The 19,602-nt window shown below is 41.8% G+C and overlaps 1 protein-coding gene across 1 annotated transcript in view; it reads left to right on the plus strand.

The window, feature by feature from the left end:
- basp1 (brain abundant, membrane attached signal protein 1) overlaps positions 1–18,858 on the plus strand; it is a 46,267-nt gene extending 27,409 nt beyond the window's left edge. The window contains exon 2 of the mRNA XM_035430755.1: positions 16,652–18,858. Coding sequence (XP_035286646.1) covers positions 16,663–17,361 — 699 coding nt within the window. The 5' untranslated portion in view covers positions 16,652–16,662 and the 3' untranslated portion in view covers positions 17,362–18,858. The remainder of the gene's footprint in view (positions 1–16,651) is intronic.
- Positions 18,859–19,602: the final 744 nt, after the last annotated feature.

Below are 19,602 nucleotides of genomic sequence, written 5' to 3' on the forward strand. Positions count from 1 at the left end.
TCTAATGTGCTGCACCTAGGGGCTGTTCTGTAAAAGACTATCAGCAGGTTGCCAATTATCATTTTACATGTACTCAAACTGGAACTGTTTTCTTCTGAAAAAATGTCAATGGGTGTTTGAGCATTTCCCCCCAGGTGAAATGTGGTCATTTGACATTCCATTCACACACAGAATCAATGGTCCTTAATAAGGCTGATTTATTAAATGCTCAGTAGAACCAACGAAAGGCATTTCCTAGGTTAACATTTTATATAGAAGCGGCATCTTCTATGATCACTTAGTCACTAAGTGATTTTCTATAAAGAAGGACAGACTGAAACAGGTGCCTGGCTGACATACTGACAGATGGACTGCCAAGCCTGACACACTACCACCTCCCGAAGTTCAGCATTCAACGTCTGCTGGTCTGTAGAGCAGTGGGCCAATGAGTATGCCACTCTTTCAGCTTGTGGAAATGCCTTGGACCTATTGATGTAGAGGATCAGATGCATTAAGCAAGGTGCAGCCATCAAGAGGGCTTGTGGTTGTACTGTGATGTTATATGCATGAGAGCGGTCTGAGATATCTTAAAAGGGACAATATTCTGTATTGTCATACTGACTGTCTTTCCGCTATGACAGCTTGCGCGTGAGACTGACAGTGTTGTCTGTGTTTCGAGGAGGCAGAAGGCAGCTTTGTTTGCAGGGAAATACGGGATGCATTGTTAAAGCATTGCAGCTCACAGCAATAGAAGATGTATTCTTCCTGTGGATGGAAAATACAATTGTCTTTCAGAGCAAAAGAATAGGCGTCAGCTATGTAGTGCATGCGAATAATAACTGCAAGGTGACCGTTTTTTTTCCCAAACATCTATCAAGCTCAACAATCATTTCTTTTTTGGATCTTAAAAAGAACAAAAACACAAAAAAGATACAGACAGTTCTATGAATATCTCCACACTGCAAGCAGATGTGTTGTATATTTTATATTCATATCTGTACCGAGGATAGATGTCACTTAGGACTGGTAGTCTCAATACAAGTCAAGGGGTAAATGTGCCCAAATTCAGATTGTACAATAATATTTTTGCTAATCTTAAACTGAAGATGAACCTTACTTTCTTATGCACATAGGGCATTAATCTTCAGGCCTGTGTGGAGCTGAACTTTTCCTTATAAACATTGCTTCAGGTTTCATTCTTGCACAACATTTTAAGCTTACCAATCATTAAAATGAATGAAACACTGTGCAGGAAATGAAAACATTTCACAAATTCAGAACTCCGAATTGAGGACAAAGTGCACTAGGGATGAGATGTTGGATGATATGACTCCCCTCACATGACCTTAGATTGCTTGGTGGTCTTATGATAGATGGAAAGACATTTATGTCATATACCCACAGAACCAAGTTTCAACCCTTGATGAAAATGGAAGCAACAGATCAGTTTTGATTTGATGTTTTCTACACAAGCCTAGTCAAATTCAGTTGAGATTAGATTAATCCATAGATCCAGTGGACACACCTCATCTTGTTTCCTATAGAAGTTTGATTGATATTTGAAATGTTTTCTTTATGTGGGCGCCGCTGTTTCCACAATGGTGGTTGCGATTCACAGACCTGATGTTAATCTGACGGTTTCCAGGGGTACATTAAAGCTATTCTGAGCTGATGAGCAGATGGTGCCCCTTGTTGTGAGGAGCCAAGTCTGATCACTGAATTCTTATCTTGCTTTATCAGATTGGCTGCTGATCTATGATGTAGGCTGCTTGCATTAAATGCCATTCATTTGGCATCGACCGTTGAGACTATGACATTGCCCCGCATCAGTGAGATACCAGTGACCGACAGGCTACGGTCACACCCTGTGTGTGGCCCTGTGCTCTCCCAGCCTTAAGCCTCTGTAGGTCTATCGACTCTAACCAGGGTAAAAAAAGTCAACCCTGAAGAGCGAACAAATATCACAGTCAGTTAAAGAATTGATTTTATTCTTGGAGCCCCTTTGTTTCCCAGTTAGATATTAAATCAGTGTCAACAAAAACGTGGACGTAACCCCATGGAGCGCTGCGTAGCAGAAATGTTTAGTGTGTGCGGTTCTCACATTGTCACAAAGGTATCTAGCACCTGCTGGAAGTTGGATCCGGCCCAGGACGGCAATGAGCAGGTGAGTCAGGTCTTTGGTCAAACAGGCAGGAGTTGTGGGAGAAAGCAAGCCGGGACATCCCTGCAGGGACTGTCACCCCCACCGTGTTAATGTAGCCACAGGTAACATCAGTATAATGAAGAGTGAAAGATATGTGAATGTCTAAGAGTAGCTCCCAGCTACGGTATGGTGATGTGCCAAAATATTTCACAATGCGCAGGAGGTTTTGTCATGTGCTACTTGTGTGGCAAATGCTCTCAGACTTCCCTATTTGGTTTCGGCTTGGCTGTCCTTTTGCCTGAGCCCTGTTCCTTTTGCCTGAGCCATTGTGTCAGGCAATTCTGCATCAAACCCCACACATGAGAATTACCTCAGTATCTCATCTCATAACTCCCATCCAACCTACGCTACGGTTTTTGTGGCAAATGAAGCAACACAGAATTGATGGACGGCAAGTGGGTTGTTCTAGAGGGCTGTGTACAGCTTGATATTCTCCTTCAGTAATCAGTAACAAAATCTGTTCAGTCAGATGGCTAAAATAAGTCATAGCTCTCTCTGTGGCCACCATATAAAAGTATAATGCTCCTCAAAATGCTAACATGGCTTAGCTGGGCAGCCACTATGAGCCATGAAAGGGAAAGGGGAAAGGAACTGCATATGAGTTTGTGTGGGAGCCTGAAACTACATTAGAGCACATGGTGTGCAACTTGTGATCGAGACACATCCTCCTCCTTCACGCCATGCCAAAGTCAGCAAAAGCACTCCCACTTCCCCTAAAATGTACAGCCTTCACTCTGTATCATTACTCTGTACCAGGAAGTGACACTTGCGATGTGGCCTAAGGGTCAGTCTGCCTTCAAACTTTCCTGCAAGTGAGAGTGTTGTCTGTAAAAAAAGAAAATGCACATCTGCTGAGAGCTCCAAACTTTCTTTATTTTTAATGTTTTTAATTTTTAATGATATTTTAAAAAAATATCCTTTTTAATAGCCTGAATTTCTGAATGTTATTTAATAATTCACCTTTGAGGAATTGTTTTTTATTTGGATATGTTAATCTTATAACAATACCATGGATTTCAAAAGGGCACTTTTATTTTGATTTATTTTCTCATAGACCACTCTGTGAGGTATTTATATTTATTTATTTGGAATTCCATTTTGTCTGAAAAAATGTCTGACCACTGATTAAATGACTGCTGCTGATTTGAGAGAGCGGGGTCATGTGACACACTCAGGACAAAGCTGAAGTGCAGCATGTGGCTCTGATATAGAGCTGGTGTCAGAGGACCCGCCACGCTGCCCCGTCAGCCATGCTGCGCTCCTGCTGGCATTCGAGTGCCAGAACAGCCATAAATCACCCACTTAACGAGGAATATGCAGAGCAGCTGTTTGATTGGGCCGGGCCGCAATCAGATGCCTGGTCTAAAGCTGAAACTACTGCCGTCATGCTGATGCCACATCTATCAGTCAGTTTTCTGATGATCTCTTACTTGTGATGGAGTTTTATTTCATTCATAATCATGTGTTTTCCCCCTTCCAACATGGAATGCTTGCAAATGGAAAACAATTCTTTGAAATCTGAAGGAGATATAATCTGGAAGTAGAGAGGTTTTTATTGAATTGGGGTACTGTCATCAGCTTCACATGGATGTCTGACACAGAGTAGCCTATGTGCTTACAGAAGAAAGGATTTTAGCTACAACAAAAATGTAATGAGCTCTGACCTACTGTTCTCCTCAAAAAGCCCAGAATTTGGAGTTTGCAGAACTTCTAGTTTGTGTTTATATTCAGGAAGGAACTAACTGGGCCTGCAAATGATTAAACTGTCTTTTAGGAGAAATTATATGCTGTAATATACAGTACATGTGAAGATACTGTATCTCTTCAAGGATTATTTTGCTTTGGTAACTTGGCATGTTATTTTCCAGTTCCTGTTGTATTCCTCCATGTCTAGGCCACTGATAATGTAATTAACTGGTCCTATGATGCTTTTGCTGAAGGAAATTAATGCTGAAAAATGCAGCATCCAAATCCACATCCAGGTGTACAGACTCAGTTGACATACATTCTGAAGCAGATACATTTCACATGTGAATGTAACATAAATCAAATCAGACATTTTGTTGTTTACATATTGGACTGTAAACCACATCTGTATATGGGATTCGCAAAACAATCAGATTTTGATCACCCAAAATGACCAGTGCAAGCATCGCATTACAATAGCCCCATTTTCCAGAACAGTTATAGTAAAGTGAAACTTTTGAGAAGTGCATCGCTACGTGACAGCACAGCATCTTTGAATATCGAACGGCTCCGACAGCGACTGGCAGCCTGCCATTGCAGCTGTCTGATCAGTGCTCTCGCTGTCTTATCTGACGAGGGAGTCTGCCGCGAGCAAAATCAAAGTGGTGCTGGAGTGTCAAGGCAGCCCGGGAGAGGATCGGAGCAGGGCTGCAGCTGCGGCTAATGGAGACGTATCTGGATCAATCGGGAGCCACAGAGACGGCAGCTCGGTTGTTTTATGATGCCGCGTCCGTTTAATTAGGGTGTCTGGCATTAGGCACGTCAGGCCTCAAGAGCACTCTGCAGATGTGCGTCCACGATGTTGGTACGCAGATTCAGAAACGTGCATTGTGAAGGGCATTTGTGAAGTTTGTGTCAATGTCAGTTAAAATGTCCATTTACCACCATTTTGTTTATTCAATTTCAAGTGAAATAATCGTTTTAGTGTCAAACAATAAGGCGGAAAACATATTTACCACAAAATTGCAGAAAAGCCTCTGCAAGTACACATAATATCAAATCTATTAGTATTTGCCCACTCTTTCTTTTGTGCAACCTACTACCACTATAAGTATTCCATCCTTCCAATCAACAAACATGTTACAGCTGTGTCCTCCCAACAAAAGTTGATAGCAAAAGTATCAATGACATTATGTTAGAAACCTCTGCCTTAAAACATGAATATAACATTCAAACAAAAAACTACCCACACACACCTTAGCTGCCTTGCAGATTTTTTTGTCATGTGTCTAAAATGTAAGGGTAGGTGTAAGATAATTCAATTGTCCAAGGATGGTGAAAGTCCAAGGAAAATTAATTAAAAAAACTGGAGTTTCCAAAACTGGAGTTCAAAAGATTTTTGCAGATACAGAGAAAATGGGACACCTAACAACCGTGCAAAAACAATTATACCACCAAAACTATCATGATCACAAAGACAGATTTTATCTTTATTAGATAGGAAAAAATCAAGCTCCACGCTCGCTTCAGATCTGAAGAAATCCACAAGTGATTCTGTCAATCCATCCACTGTAAGAAGACAACTCAGTGCTATGGGTCTTGAAAGGATGTGTACTGTAGTTGTCAAAAAGCCATTACTAAGTAACGGAAATAACCAAAAGAGAAGAAAATTTGCACTAATACACTGACACTGGACACTTGAGAAATGGAAAAAGGTTTGAAATTTTCAGAAGAAAGAGAATGTACATCATCAAAGCAATGAAAGAGTCTTGTAACCATGTTTACAACCATCAGCCCCGCAGGGTGCAGGATCAGTGCAAGATTGGAGCTGTATAACAACATCTGGAGTTGGTTATTTGGTTTTGATTGAAGGCATTATGAATTCTGATAAATACAAACAATCCTTAACATATCATGCCAGACCCTCTTGACAATGCTTGATTGAAAGCATATTCATTCTCCAGAAAGATGATGCCACCAAGCACACTGCTTAAAAGATCAAGCTGCTGGTGTTCCCAGAACAATGGGCTGACCACCCCACAGTCCAGACCTCAACATGATTGAATGTGTTTCTGATTACTTGGATCGAGAGGAGCGGAAACTCTTCATCTTAGACTGCACTTTGGAGGTGTTTACAAGTATCCCTGCAGATTTCTTAAAAAAAAATAAATCAATAAAAAAAACTAACCTAAGCAAGTCTTCCAAAAAGAATTGAAGCTGTAATAAAGGCAAAGTGTGGACACACTAAATACTGAGAGATCTGATATTGTACATAGTTGTGGAGGTTTTGTGTACTTTTGTGTTAAATACTGTATGTTTGCTGCATTATTTTTGGACACTGAAAAATACATAACTTGCACTTAATGGCTGTTTGCTCTGGAAAGTAAATAAAAGAGAAAGGGTGGTCTCTGACTTTTGCACAGTGTAGTATATGTAATGTAAAATGATTCCCTTTGACCTGTTTTTGAATATAACTACAGTACAGTTTTCAAGACTGTTTTACTCTCTTTATTTGTGTGGTTTGAAGCCTAATAAACAGCTTGAATGGCAAACTGGTAGTTTGCGTGATCATTTCCCTCTTTGACACACTATGCAGGAACTTGAAACAGGTAAATTTATAATGGCCTACAAAATGGACAAAGGAATAGTTGGTGTCAAATTGCAGTATTCACATTCTCTAATACTAACCACAATGCATTTAATCAATTTTTACATTCTACCTGATCTAGTATCCATATAAACTTCTACATTTTGCAGAGGTTCAAATTTCACCCCTTTCAATACTTCATTTCCTACATACCAGGCCACAATGGCCATCTTGTGTATGAAAAATGCATGTTGCTTCAGCATAAACCAATGTCTCTTGATGTAATTCTTGAACATGTAACCTTGAATACTGAAAAAAGGTTCAACACATTACCTCCTGGGGATACTTTGTGTCAAACACAGGTAGACAGCCATGTTGCATGCAGGCAGTGTATTATAATGGGGGTGGAAAGTTAAGTTGTTTTCTCCTTAGCTTTTGCAAGTATAAATGCCCAACACACTGATGAGGTGTAAAGTCAGCCATGCTTCCTGCAGTGTTGCAGCAGGTTAATTTGTGAAACAGGATTCTGAAGCATCTGAATTATCTGCAGACTCATTATTATTATTATTATTATTATTATTATTATTATTATAAGGTTTGTAGGTATTTAAGTGTGTTTGCAATTCAGTATTTAAATCAGTGAGGTGGGTGATATTTAACATTGTAAGTATGGTTGTATATAAATGGGTTATAATTAATATCCTTTGAGCCTTCCATTAGCTTGCATGACTAATATATCAATTATCATTGCTGCATGAATCTGTTTTGCTCTTAATTGCCCACATTGCTTGCGAACATTCGGTTTGCATTGGTGCCAAATGACTGTGTCTCAGCAATTCAAAACAGCTTGATAACAGATGCAAAGTTGTGTCTCTGATGGCAATAATAATATTGAAAATGATCTTTTTTGACACGCCTGTCAAAAACACAGAAGTCAAAAAAATTGTAATTGAGAGAGAAACTCAGGGCAGGAGGAGGCAGAGAGTTGACTATTACAAGCTTTTTCTTTAATTTTCATTTTTGCATCCAGGCATTTGCAGCGATCATTTATTGATTGGTTGTGACTGTATCAGAATGAGAGCTGACAGCCCTGTAAGTTAAATACTAAACAGACGTACAAAACTCTTTTGCTAATGGAAAATCAAACCAGTTCAATAGCTTGAAATTCAGATGTTCACCACATGCAAAAGTATCAACACTGACTCTCTTCTCTAGCATTATAAAAGATGTTTCTCAGACCCCACAAGCAAACCATAGTAAGACATGCAAGGGCCTGATTTTCCATTAATGAACTTCTGGTTTTTCTTTTTTTTGTCAAACATATATTTCAAGCAGCAAGGCTGCCACTCAGAGCTTAATATACACTTTTAAAGTGATAAAACACAGTATATGCAGTAGAAGAATTCATATCAGGAGTTTTGCATCTTTATTTGGATGTGATTTGGATGGGTTGAGTTGCCAGGTAAGAGTTAAGCAGTTCAATGAATATTCATCAGACATGATATGCATTTCATGTTCTGACTGGGCGAGACTTCATTGGTGTTTCAAAATGCCTGTGAGATATTACAATGCTCTGGGAATAGACTACCAAAATCAGAAGGTGCCAATGTTTTGGAGGGGCCCCCACATTATTTTTTGCCTAGGGCCCACAAAAGTCTAGGGATGGCTCTGCTCATGCTCAGTAGGGATCTCGGTTAGTTTTCTGCCGGACATGTCCTTTAACTTCTCCAACAATCGGATCTCTGCTAGGGAAGACACAATTGCTCTCTTCCCTCCTCCCCCTCCCCCTTCCACTTTGGTTGATGAAGCCAGATATAACTGGTTGATCAATAGTCATTTCAAGTTGAGGATTTTACCAAGCTTGTTTGGACTGGGCATTGATCTCCTAGTCCAATGAGTAATTTTGAACACCAAACCATTCTGGTAGTTCACACAGCCCGGATGTGCAGTAAATGTAATCACATACTAAATGTAATGCCTTTTATATTCACTGCCTCAATGCTTGAAGGTCAACTTGGAGGAGATAGTGCCAGTGAAATACATTATCATTTGGCTTTCTTTGTGAGTCTGACTCAAGCAAGTCTGGCTCACAGTTAAGGAGGGTGGTGGACACTGATTCTGATACTAAGCTCTCCAAGCCCCATGGATGATATCTGCAATGGAGTCGATTGATCTGAACCTTGATGAGAGTGTACAACATCAGTATAAGTCTTTGACCTATATGTGACATAAATGTGATTTTTGATTCACATCCTTGTTTCTCAAGTGCACTGCATCTAAAATGAATGAATACTCACCTTGTTTTTTATTTATATAGTTCTGATATGGTAGAATGGCAAAAATAACTGCACAATGATAGAAAGTGGTTTCAGAGTTCACCCCATAATGCAACATTAGTAAAAGCATAAACTTTGAATGTTATCTGAGAAAATCAAGAAACCAGTTTCTGAAGACCAACAAGTTTCTGAAGACCCTTTACTTCACAGTTATGGTAACAATCATAGGCTGAACTGTAAAATCATGGTCACATACATGGCTGATGGTAGCTAGTCCCCACAATCCTTTGCCTCCACTTTTGCAGCTGAACGGGTATGGTTTGCCTCAGCTTGTAGGCTGATGTGAAAAATAAATACTACATACTCCACAATTCTCATTTTTTCTCTCTTCACTTCATTTATTTTACTATGGGCACAGTATCACTTCATCTGCTATGCTTGCATTTCTAAAAGAGGTGTGTCGGTTGGACGGGTTTTATTTTGCTGTACGCAGGGCCCAGCTGGGCTAATAAGCATTGGGTTTTGTGTGAGCAGCAGACAGTCTGCAATAAAAATGACCTGCATCATCAGGAAAAGGTTGTTGGGTTTACAATGAATTACCGTGGAGACAGCATCCCATCAGGACCAGAGGGAAAACTCCAGTGCACCCACACCATCACCCTGCTTTAATCCATTCACATATTTCATTTCAGCATATTTACCACCTAAAAGAATACTGTATCATTTACCCACATCTTGTTCGCATGCAATATAGAATAAAATCTCTTAAAGTCTACCAAGGCAAGGCATATGATTTGTTTGCCAGATGCACTGTTTTCAAGTCTGTGAATGTATTCTGAAGAACGGGCCCATGAGAACAAACCTTTTTCCACAGACATGAGATTTCTTTTCCTCCTGTGTGTGCTGTCCTGAATTATCAGTTACACTTTCAGCTCTTTCCCTTAATGTCCGTTAGCTCTGCATTTTGGATGTTCAGATTTCCACTGCAAGTAGTCAGCATTGCTTCTATCTCCAGAGCATCATTATGGCTTTAGACAACAGGCACAACAGTCACGCTACATTGTGCTTTTGGTTTAACCTCTGGTGGGTTTGTCATGAAGAGGCTCTCCACAAATACCATTAAGCTTGAGTAATTTTGTGAAAGGAGAATGGGGATTGATGTTGTCTTTATATTTCTGGTTGCGCGACATGGTGGTGCAGTGGGTAGCACTGTCGCCTTTCTGTGTAGAGTTTGCATGTTCTCGCTGTCTCCGCGTGGGTTTTCTCCGGGTACTCCGGTTTCCTCCCAAAGTCTAATGTCATGCTGGTGAGGTTTACTGGAGTGTCTAAATTGCCCCTTGGTATGCATTTGTGAGTGAAGGGTGTGTGTTTGCCCTGCAATGGACTGGCGAGCTATCCATGGTGTATTCCTGCCTCTTGCCCATGCTGCAATAGGCGACCCTGACCAGGATCAGCGGGTTAGATAGATGGATGAATGGATTTATATTTCTAGAAATACAATGACTTTTAATGTACATGCCATTGGTACCTGGCACATTGGATGTACTTATTTATTTATTCTGAACCCTTTTTATTTTGCCATGCCACATTTGTAAATCTCAGGTCACATTTGTAAGCCATTCCACTGCGGCAGCTTCTTCTGTGATCTCCGAAGAGAACAGACTATTGTGATTGTCCGCAAAGACGTGTGCATCCTTAGTCTGCAATCCCCCAGATGAGCTATCTTTGCATCAAGAAAATCTTTTTACCCAATCTATTAAACACCCTCCTTTGTTGGAAAAGGAATATGCTATGGAATATTGTTTTACACTTATACCAATGTTACAATCATTCATTTTGTTTGCATTTTCAAGAAGCAAAAACACATTTTTAATATCAAATTACAATTATGTATATGCTTTGGTTACTGGTCATTTAGAAAGGACAGCTCTTAAGTACTCAACCACAATTTCCTTTTCTGAAATTTACTTGGGAGTTTTCTCAAAATGGTACATCTGTGTCATTATTTCTTTTTTCTTAAAAAAATCTTCATAATTCAACAACATTCAACTTGAAATTTAATTTATTTTTAATGTTATGAGTCTATAACATTGGAACCATGGTGGCCTTGAGATATGACTCAGCTACAGTTGATCTGGCAGATTTTCATTGCTAATCCGATATTTGCTTTGGTTTGATAATTATGGAAGTGGGTCCTCTATTCCTACCACATTACATCCTGTTCTGTTGTATTCCTCAAGTGTTGCGTAGGTAATGAAAATGTCAGGCCCACTCTTTTGTGCCACTGTCAAAACATATAAAACTAGATCAAAGCATTGTTTCTGTGTGCCACTGAAGCACTGTTCCTGCGTGCCATCATAATACTGTAGGCCAGATTTGTGGAATACGGCCTATTAATAAATACGAACTTCAGTTTGATGCTTTTAAAGCACAATTACAACGCTGATGTACATTAGGCTGGCTTCCATTTTAAGCGACACACACTTCCTGTTTTTTTTTATTTTCTTCTCAGAATTCAGACACTTGAATTAGACATTAGACACTTGGTTGGTTGAACAGTTTCAGATGTAGATGACATACCCCTAACTAGCAGTTTGATTAGTGCTAGGTTTTAATGTAAAGTCACATGATAAACTATAATTTGCTTGCTAGATGCCCTTTTCTAGAATCTCTCACAGCGCTGATAATATTGTTACTCCTTATATGTTTGTACAGTCAGGTACACAGTGCCTTGAAAAAGTATTTGCTGATTTCCTCTATTATTGCATGGCTGGTTTTAAAAATATGTTTTGTATCTACTCAGTTTCCCTTTGTCTATTATTACAAGATCTAAAACAATTCACTGTGACAAATATGCAATAATAGAGTAAATCAGGCCGGGCGCAAATACCTTTTCCATGGCACTGTGCCTTTTCCAAAGTCACAATGCAATGGCACAGCCATAAAGAGTAAAGCCTGCAACCTACATCTGGCTTTGTCATCAGATGCTTCAATCTCTACCCCACGTCTCCATGTTGAGGTTTGACTCAGTGAAAGGCAGTCTCTTATGAGGCTGTGGCAGGAATCAAATATGGAATCTTGCACTTGGAGACCGTCCATAGGAACAGACGGACAAAGCAACAGGACATGTCTTATCAGCAGTAACAGTAATCCAGTGCTGGAGCGCAGTGGCTTTTTCCACTGCTTTCTTAGCATATCTGTGATTGGCTTTGGGCTTTTGTGTTTTATTTTGCTGCAATCTTGTGGGCACACCAAGACAATAAATCTTATTAGAAAAGTAACCATCAACACAGGTGGACAGCACAATGTTTGTTTGTCCTGTTATTGTCATATCCTCTTACAGATTTTCCAGCGACAGTATGTCACCAGGCTACACAGCATCCGAGGGTTTTTTTTAATTTATTTATTTTTTTTACTGCCGATTATCAAATCTATCAAAGAGGTTCATCACCAAAATAATGTGTACTGTATGCTGTAAGTACAGCTCAGGCAGTGTTTGTTTCGTGATTTAGAAAAATTGCATTCACCCTGGTGAAAAATATCGTAAACAGCACAAAGAATAGATTTATTTTTTCTCAGAAGGAAACCGATTTAAAAAGTCGATTGCCTGAACAACAGGGCTTATATTCAGGAAGGGAACTATTTGTTGCACAACGTAGATAGCCAGGGTTTGCACTTTGTGGCTGAACAATGTTGATGAGTGAGCCAATATTTAGCAGTGATTTCATTATAAAGGAATCTAGGCAATTTGCTGCGTTCAGGATGGCTGCTATTGTCAGAGTAAAATGGGTCTTTTCAATTGCCATTGTTCAATTTCTTCAGATTCCTTCAGATATGGTCATGACCCAGAACCTCATTGCAAAGTCAGCTAAAGAAGGGACATTGCAGTTTACAGTGCAAAATGTTGTAATCACACTGAAAGCCCATTGCTTCGAGGGAAAATCATTGTGCTCACTGATCCTCCTGTAACATTCTGAATCTGCATTAGTCAGCCAAATGTATCTTCGTTGTATGGGCACATCTGGAAAGTTAGTGTTGTAGGGGTTCTGCTACTGGCCATACAATATAAACAGGCTTTGTGAGACAGGAAGATTATCATGTAGATATTTGATATTGACCTCCCTGGCTTGTCTGCCCTATTTGAGCATGTCCATTCGTCTAGCTGTCTGTCTCTTTCATACATAGATTAGGCTGGGCTCTCTTTCGACAATAGATACCACTGTGAATGCTGAGGTACTGTTCTGGCAGGTCTTGCAGTTTCTAGGCCAGAGGAAAGTTCTGGATGCTGGTCTCTGATAAAGCACTCAAAACCAGATGCTGAGAAGCTGCTCTGAAGGTTTAAGTTTCATGCAAGTTAAGTTTAATATTGTCCCTCACACTAAACCTCTTAATTATAAGTTATGGTATCTTAACACAAATCCCCAGTGGTATTAATTCCAGGTGCAGGAATTGCCTAATTAGACTTGCACGAGGGAAAATGAGAGATCCAAATGCACAGTTATAGGCTTTTAAACTGTGCGTGCTGACATGTGGTTATATATAATTTGGTAAATAATTCTTAGCTAAAAATAAGTTATGAATTGCAATGAAGGCAGTGCCTTCAGATTATATCAATCTCGACAGGGGACTAAGTAACACTAAGTATATTTATGTGTTGTTCATGTTTTGGGGAATTTATATCATACTCGACATGATATGAACATTTTTATTTGTCTGCATGGTAATGTTTGCATGTTCGGTGGTTTATAGACATCAAATAGTAAAAGAGAACGTGACTTTTTAAGTGGTATCTGCTCTGATTGTGTGCGATAGAAAGTGCTTCTTAACCATTCTGTGATCTCATCATGTTTTCAACAGCATGTACTAAAATGAAACCTGACAGAACTGGATAGGTTACGCATAATGCATGAGTTTACAGTAAAATCTTTCTGCTTCTGGCTAGTAATACTATTTGCATAGCAGATGTTCTTATCCAGTGAATTGTTTTTCATACTACCCATTTACATTACTGGATACATACAGAAGTAATTTAGATGAAGTACCTGAGCCAAGGGTACAATGTAGACATGTGCCAGATCTTGGCAAAATGTCCAATCAGAACTTGCTGGCGGTATTGTTGTTGTTGTTGTTGGGGAGGGGGTGGAGGGGCTGTGTTGCCCCTGGGATTTAAACCTATAACCTCTGTGTTGCAAGTGCTGCTCCATAACCATAATACTAAACCATTAAACCCACTGTGCCCATTATAACCATCATACTACCCTGCCAGCCGCTGCAGTTATAAAACTGGCAACAACAGTCTCTGCAGTCTGCCACCATGGACCATCAGAAATAATCATTAAGGTCTTTGTTGTATATCTAACAGCTGCACTGACAACAAGAGTCAGTTCATAAGTAGTTCCCCATGGTCTCTGGCACTGCAGCAAGTGTTTGTTGCAGCTACATAATTGCCAGTCTTAAAGTGCAAATAGCTCTGTTCTCTTTGTGACAAAAAAACAACCTCAAAGAGTTTATCTGTGATGATCAGATGAATTCCTCAATCAAATTTAAGCTCTACTTAGTTAACCCTAACCCTAACCCTAACCCTAACACCAACCCTACTTCTCCCTCCCTGATATTAATGTTCAATTCCATATTTTTGCTCAAATCATTTTGTTGCTGAGAAAAGAAAAAGCTCCATGACAATAGCCAGGTGAAGCACTGGTAGTTTCCTTTTGGAAAACCACTCCCAGGTACCATTTAAGGAGATGTGTTGAATAAGGAAGGTGGTCTTCCTGTAGCTGTTGAGAGACAGATGGCCGCGTGACCCATGGAGCTCGGCTCAATGAAGCTGTCATGGTTCGGGAGCCAGGCGCCTGTGGATTTCTTTCCAGCAGGCAGATCGGCAAAGTGACACCTGCACTGCCCTCCCCCTGCCCTGCAGTACCGTGCATGGCGTGATCCAAGCCCGCGAGCTTCAGCAGTTCATTACGCTGCCTTGTGAATAACCCGTTCCAAACATAACGCAATTAGCCTGTACGCACGTTGCTCACATCGGCAGGACGCTCAGGGGTTTCCGGGGGGCAAGGGCGTGTGCCGTTTTGTACGCTGATCATTGTTCGTGAACAACCTGATTAGCTTTCTGTAATCATTTGTGGTGCGAATCGCCCACTTGACATCTGCGTTGCCACAGTAACAGACGAGCAGGTTTCCAGACTTTTGCCAGCTCTATCCCAGAGCACTCTGCGAATATTTGATGAGAGCAGATTACAGAATGCTGAAAAGTATTGTGTGTGTGTTAACTCCTTCCCTTTTTGTATACTCTATATTGATTGTTATGTCCAGGGGTTGAGAGGGGGTGAGATTACTGTGGTGAACGCTACCAAAAGCTAATCCAAGCTGTGTCAGTGCCAAGTCTGCCCATTAGTCCTGTAGTATGAAGCAAAATTTGGCTACAGGGTGGCCAAAGGAGGGAGGGTTTCAGCATTAATTCACAAACGTGACTCCCTTGACCAACCAGGTAATGGTGGTCTGCCTGCGCTGATTCTGCTGTCTTGTGGCATAATGACTACGAACTACAGCTAAAAGTATGTAGAAGTGAAAAATGAATGCGGACTGGCAGCACATACTCTGGAGAACATATAAGTTGTGCAAGTCCTCCTGACATTGCAGTAATAGCACAAATTATTATTGGGCAATCCAAATTTGGCAATAAAGGAAAATTGAGACTGTGAAGTGCAGCACATTTAAGACTTTATGTATGAGTTTTTTAGCCAAACTAATTAATTTATGAAATCTGTAGAATGTAAAATGAGTAGAAACATTAGACTGGCTTTTATGCATTGTTATCAAAATTTTCCGCCTCAGTGTTTTGATTTGCATGACTATAGAACCAAAAATTGCTGTTGGCACACATTTTCCCCCAATGAATCATGAACCTCTCTTCCAGGAATTGCTCTAATATATCTGTGTTCTCAATGTTTTTTTAAGCCAAAACAACCTTCTAGGGTACCACACAGGGCCAGCTCTACCCTTCATGAGATCATGGGGGGGAGGGGAGGACAGTGGCAATCAAGCAATCAAGCAATCAAGGGCCGGGGGGGATTTAGCTGACAATGACTAATGCAACACAAAACAACCCTTTTTTGGCACCCCCCATACAGATGGCAGCCCTGGCAACCACTTTTATCGCATATGCCTAGAGCCAGCCCTGGTACCGTAGTTATGTACATCACAATGCAGAACATATTTACACCTCTTGTGATAATAGGTTGATCTGAGTGTTGTTTACTGCCAAAGGGAGGTCGATAAATAGTTATAGTTATTGACAGGGGTAACAGCACTTGTTAATAGATGAGAAACGAGAACCACAATAGCTACATTGGTGAGTTGAAATTTTACATTCAACTTGTGGTAACTTAGAAGTGCTTGAGTCCTTACCCTGTAATAAGAGGAAGATAAGAGTTGTCCTGGAGCACATCTTGTCTGAATCTTTGCAGCTAAGTGGTCAACCTCCTGCTTTAATTTTTTTTAGCTTAGGTAAGGCATATTCAAGCTGTGGGCAGGGTCTTTAAGACACGAATTGTGACTCGAAGCCACTAATGAACATTGCTGCTTCATCATTTCGGAAATAACAGCATTAGATTCACGGCTGGCAGCACGCATGTGTGCCACGAGGATAGCTCTCACTGCTGATTTAAGCTTCACTAATGGGTCCTGAGCATTTAGCATATAAACACCACTGCCTGCAGCCTGGGAAATCAGGGTTTGACCTCTCGCTGCTCTAACTGCACATCCTCCTCGGTGCATAATGGCCTGAGTGTAATGCTTTTTTGGGTAGATTTCACATCTTTTTGGGTTTGAGTGAATTCATATTTGGTAATGCTAATGCTTGCCCAGTTAGCACTTAGTGACTAATGACCGTTCATCTCTTTGACCTTTCAGAAACCAGGAAAATGGGGGGCAAGTTGAGCAAAAAGAAGAAGGGCTACAATGTGAACGACGAGAAGGCCAAGGACAAGGACGCCAAGGCGGAGGGCGCGACGGCAGAAGAGGGCGAAGCTCAGAAGGAGAACAAGGAGGAGGCCCCGGCGGCAGCTGAGAACAGCGAGGCGGCCGCCGAAAAGACGGAGAAGGACGCCCAGCCCGCCGCCGACCAGACGGCGGCCAAAGAGGAGGGCAAGGACGCGGCCGCGAAGGAGGAGCCCGAGAAGCCCGCCGCCAACGCCGAGCCCAAGGCCGAGGCACCCAAGAGCGCGGAGGCCGCCGCCCCCAAGCAGGAGGACAAGCAGCCGGCCGCCGCAGCCGCCGCCCCGGCCTCTAAAGAGCCCGCCCCCGAGGCCAAGGCGCAGGCCCCCGCGCCGCCCGTGGCCGACAGCAAAGCGGAGAGCAAGGAGGAGGCCGACGCCAAAAAGACTGAGGCCCCCGCGGCACCAGCAGCCAAGGCCGAGGCCGCACCGGCCGCCCCGGAGCCCAAGCCCTCGGAAGCGCCGGCCCCCGCCGCCGCCGCCGCGTCCCCGAAGGAGGCCCCTGCGAAAGAGCCAGCCCCTAGTTCTACAACAGCCGCCGTGGAGAACGCGGCCCCACCGAAGGAGGCCAACGCCACAGACGCCGCAGTCCCTGGCAAGGATCAAACCGTAGCAGTTCAAGATTAATGGACAGCTTCTTTTAAAACAAAACAAAAAACCAACAACAACAACAAAAAGAAATTAATAATTAAATTAAATAGCCCACCCACATTATTATTATTATTATTATTATTATGATTATTATTATTATTTTTCTGCTGTAGTATTTGAACTTTGATACAACTCTGTATTAACCACCTGCCCCCACCTCCACCCCCTTCCAACCCCCTCACCTATACCCCTCCAGCCATTGCCTAGATTGCCATCCAAGCTTCCTGGGATTTTCCTCATCTCTCTTAAATCCATTCTTCTGTCTGGATCTTCCTCCTGAAGCTTCTGGGACTGTAAACCACCATTTTTTTTCTCTTGGACTATCTAGGCTGCAGATGTCTGAAAATTAAATGGAGAGGGTAGAATCTACTTACCAGTTGGACATGCACTCTATCAGTCCTCTCCTCTTCCCTCACTCCTCTTTTCTCCTCTCCTCCCTCTCCTCTCACCTCTTCTCCTCCCGTCTCCCTTCCTCTCCTCTCCTCACTTGTCCTCTCCTCTCCAGGGTGCTATGTTCTCTGTTCTGCCTGTGGGGTCAGCGCTGGAGCAATCCAACAGCAAGCGATTCTTCCTTTATGTTCCCTCTGGCGTTCCGGCTCATCTTGCCATAGTTGTGTTCCCCCCTTTTTTTCACCAGCTTCTTCTCCACAGGCCTGAGCTGTCACTTTCAAGAAGGCTGGATGTGCCACACCCCCACCACCTCCCACCCCCCCAGCATTGCCCAGCCCCCCCCCCCCCCCTTTTATTGCCGTAACACCCCCCCCCCCCCGCTTCTCGTTTAACTTTGATTTGGTTCTGACTGACATATCTCACCCCATCATTCGGCCCGAGCTCGGTGGATCTCAAACTCTGGACCGCCATCGCGGTGGGGCTCGGAGGCGGGCCCATGAGCTGCCACACAGTGTAAGCGAGCCACCTTGCATGAATTACCAGCCTTTTCATGCTATGTCACAACAAAAGCTGCAGAGAAATTTTTTAAAATAATTTTCATGTGAGGTGGGTCCGCCCACCTAGCACAGTCCATGGGGGATGTGCAGCTCGCTTTGATGAATTGGCTGAGAACCACCAAACTCACCGACCTTTTCTCTCTGTCTCTCTCTTCCTTTCTCTCTCTCTCTCTCTCTTTGTTTGACTCTATCTCATTCTGTCATTCTCTGTGCTTCTCTAGGTATATAAATATATATCAATATATATTTCTCGCCCTTTAGGTTTCTGTCTCTTCCTCTCTTGACAACGTAAATGCATGTCCGTGGTTGGGTGCACCTGTAGTCCTGTCTTTCGGTCAAGTGGAAACGGAAAAAAAAAGATTCTGCATTCATTGCAAATAAAGTCGCTGTTCCAATCCGTGTTGCTGCCACAACACAACTCATTGAAACAAAAGAAAAAAAAATGTAACATGGATGCATTCAAATTATATGTACTTGTATAAATGGTGCAACAGTAATAAAATGTAAGAAATGGATAAAAAAACAACACTTCTCACAGGTAGCCTTATTTTGTCTGGGGAGCCTCTTGGACATCCTCTTGGAAAATTGTTGCGGTTTCTTTCTTTCCTCCAGCAAATTAAAAAATTGGAGGAACTTTTTGGAGGAACTCAAAATCAGAATCTGAACCAGCATTGATAACTTCACACTCTGACAATTGACACACACAAAAAAAATAATAATAATGAAATACTGAAAAATCTTAGAAGCAAACAATGCTTTGAAAACATACTGGAAATACACAGAAGCAACTGGGGTTTATGTCGAGGGCTGTTAGAGTCCTTCCGTTTGCCTTGGTAGTTACAGTGGGCAGGGTTAAGATGTGGCTCAGCTCATGTTTATGGATGCGTCTCACGCCCGTATAGCATGCCGCAGAGGCCCTGTCATCGCAGTAGCCTAGGGGAGGCCGAGGGACCGGACAGGGTAAGTCTTTCACAACACATTTATTTCAGTTGCGTAAGAGTCCAATGCATTTTCAGTAGTGCTCATGTCAACTATAAGGCTGATTTTTTTTCAGCCTTTTTTTCAGCCAAGCCACACTGAGAAAGACTAATCATATAAATTGCATCATTTAAATAAATATAACTTTCACATCATGTGTAAATATGGCATGAAATTAACAAACGGGAGGTCATGAACCCTGTATTTGCAAGCGCTCATGGGAACTCACAAGAAGTCTCAAATCAAATGTTGTGACACAATACACATGACATAATAATGTGCATGTCATGCA

The sequence above is a fragment of the Anguilla anguilla genome, chromosome 8 (genome assembly GCF_013347855.1).
Source record: "Anguilla anguilla isolate fAngAng1 chromosome 8, fAngAng1.pri, whole genome shotgun sequence".
In the NCBI taxonomy this organism is placed as follows: Eukaryota; Metazoa; Chordata; class Actinopteri; order Anguilliformes; family Anguillidae; genus Anguilla; species Anguilla anguilla.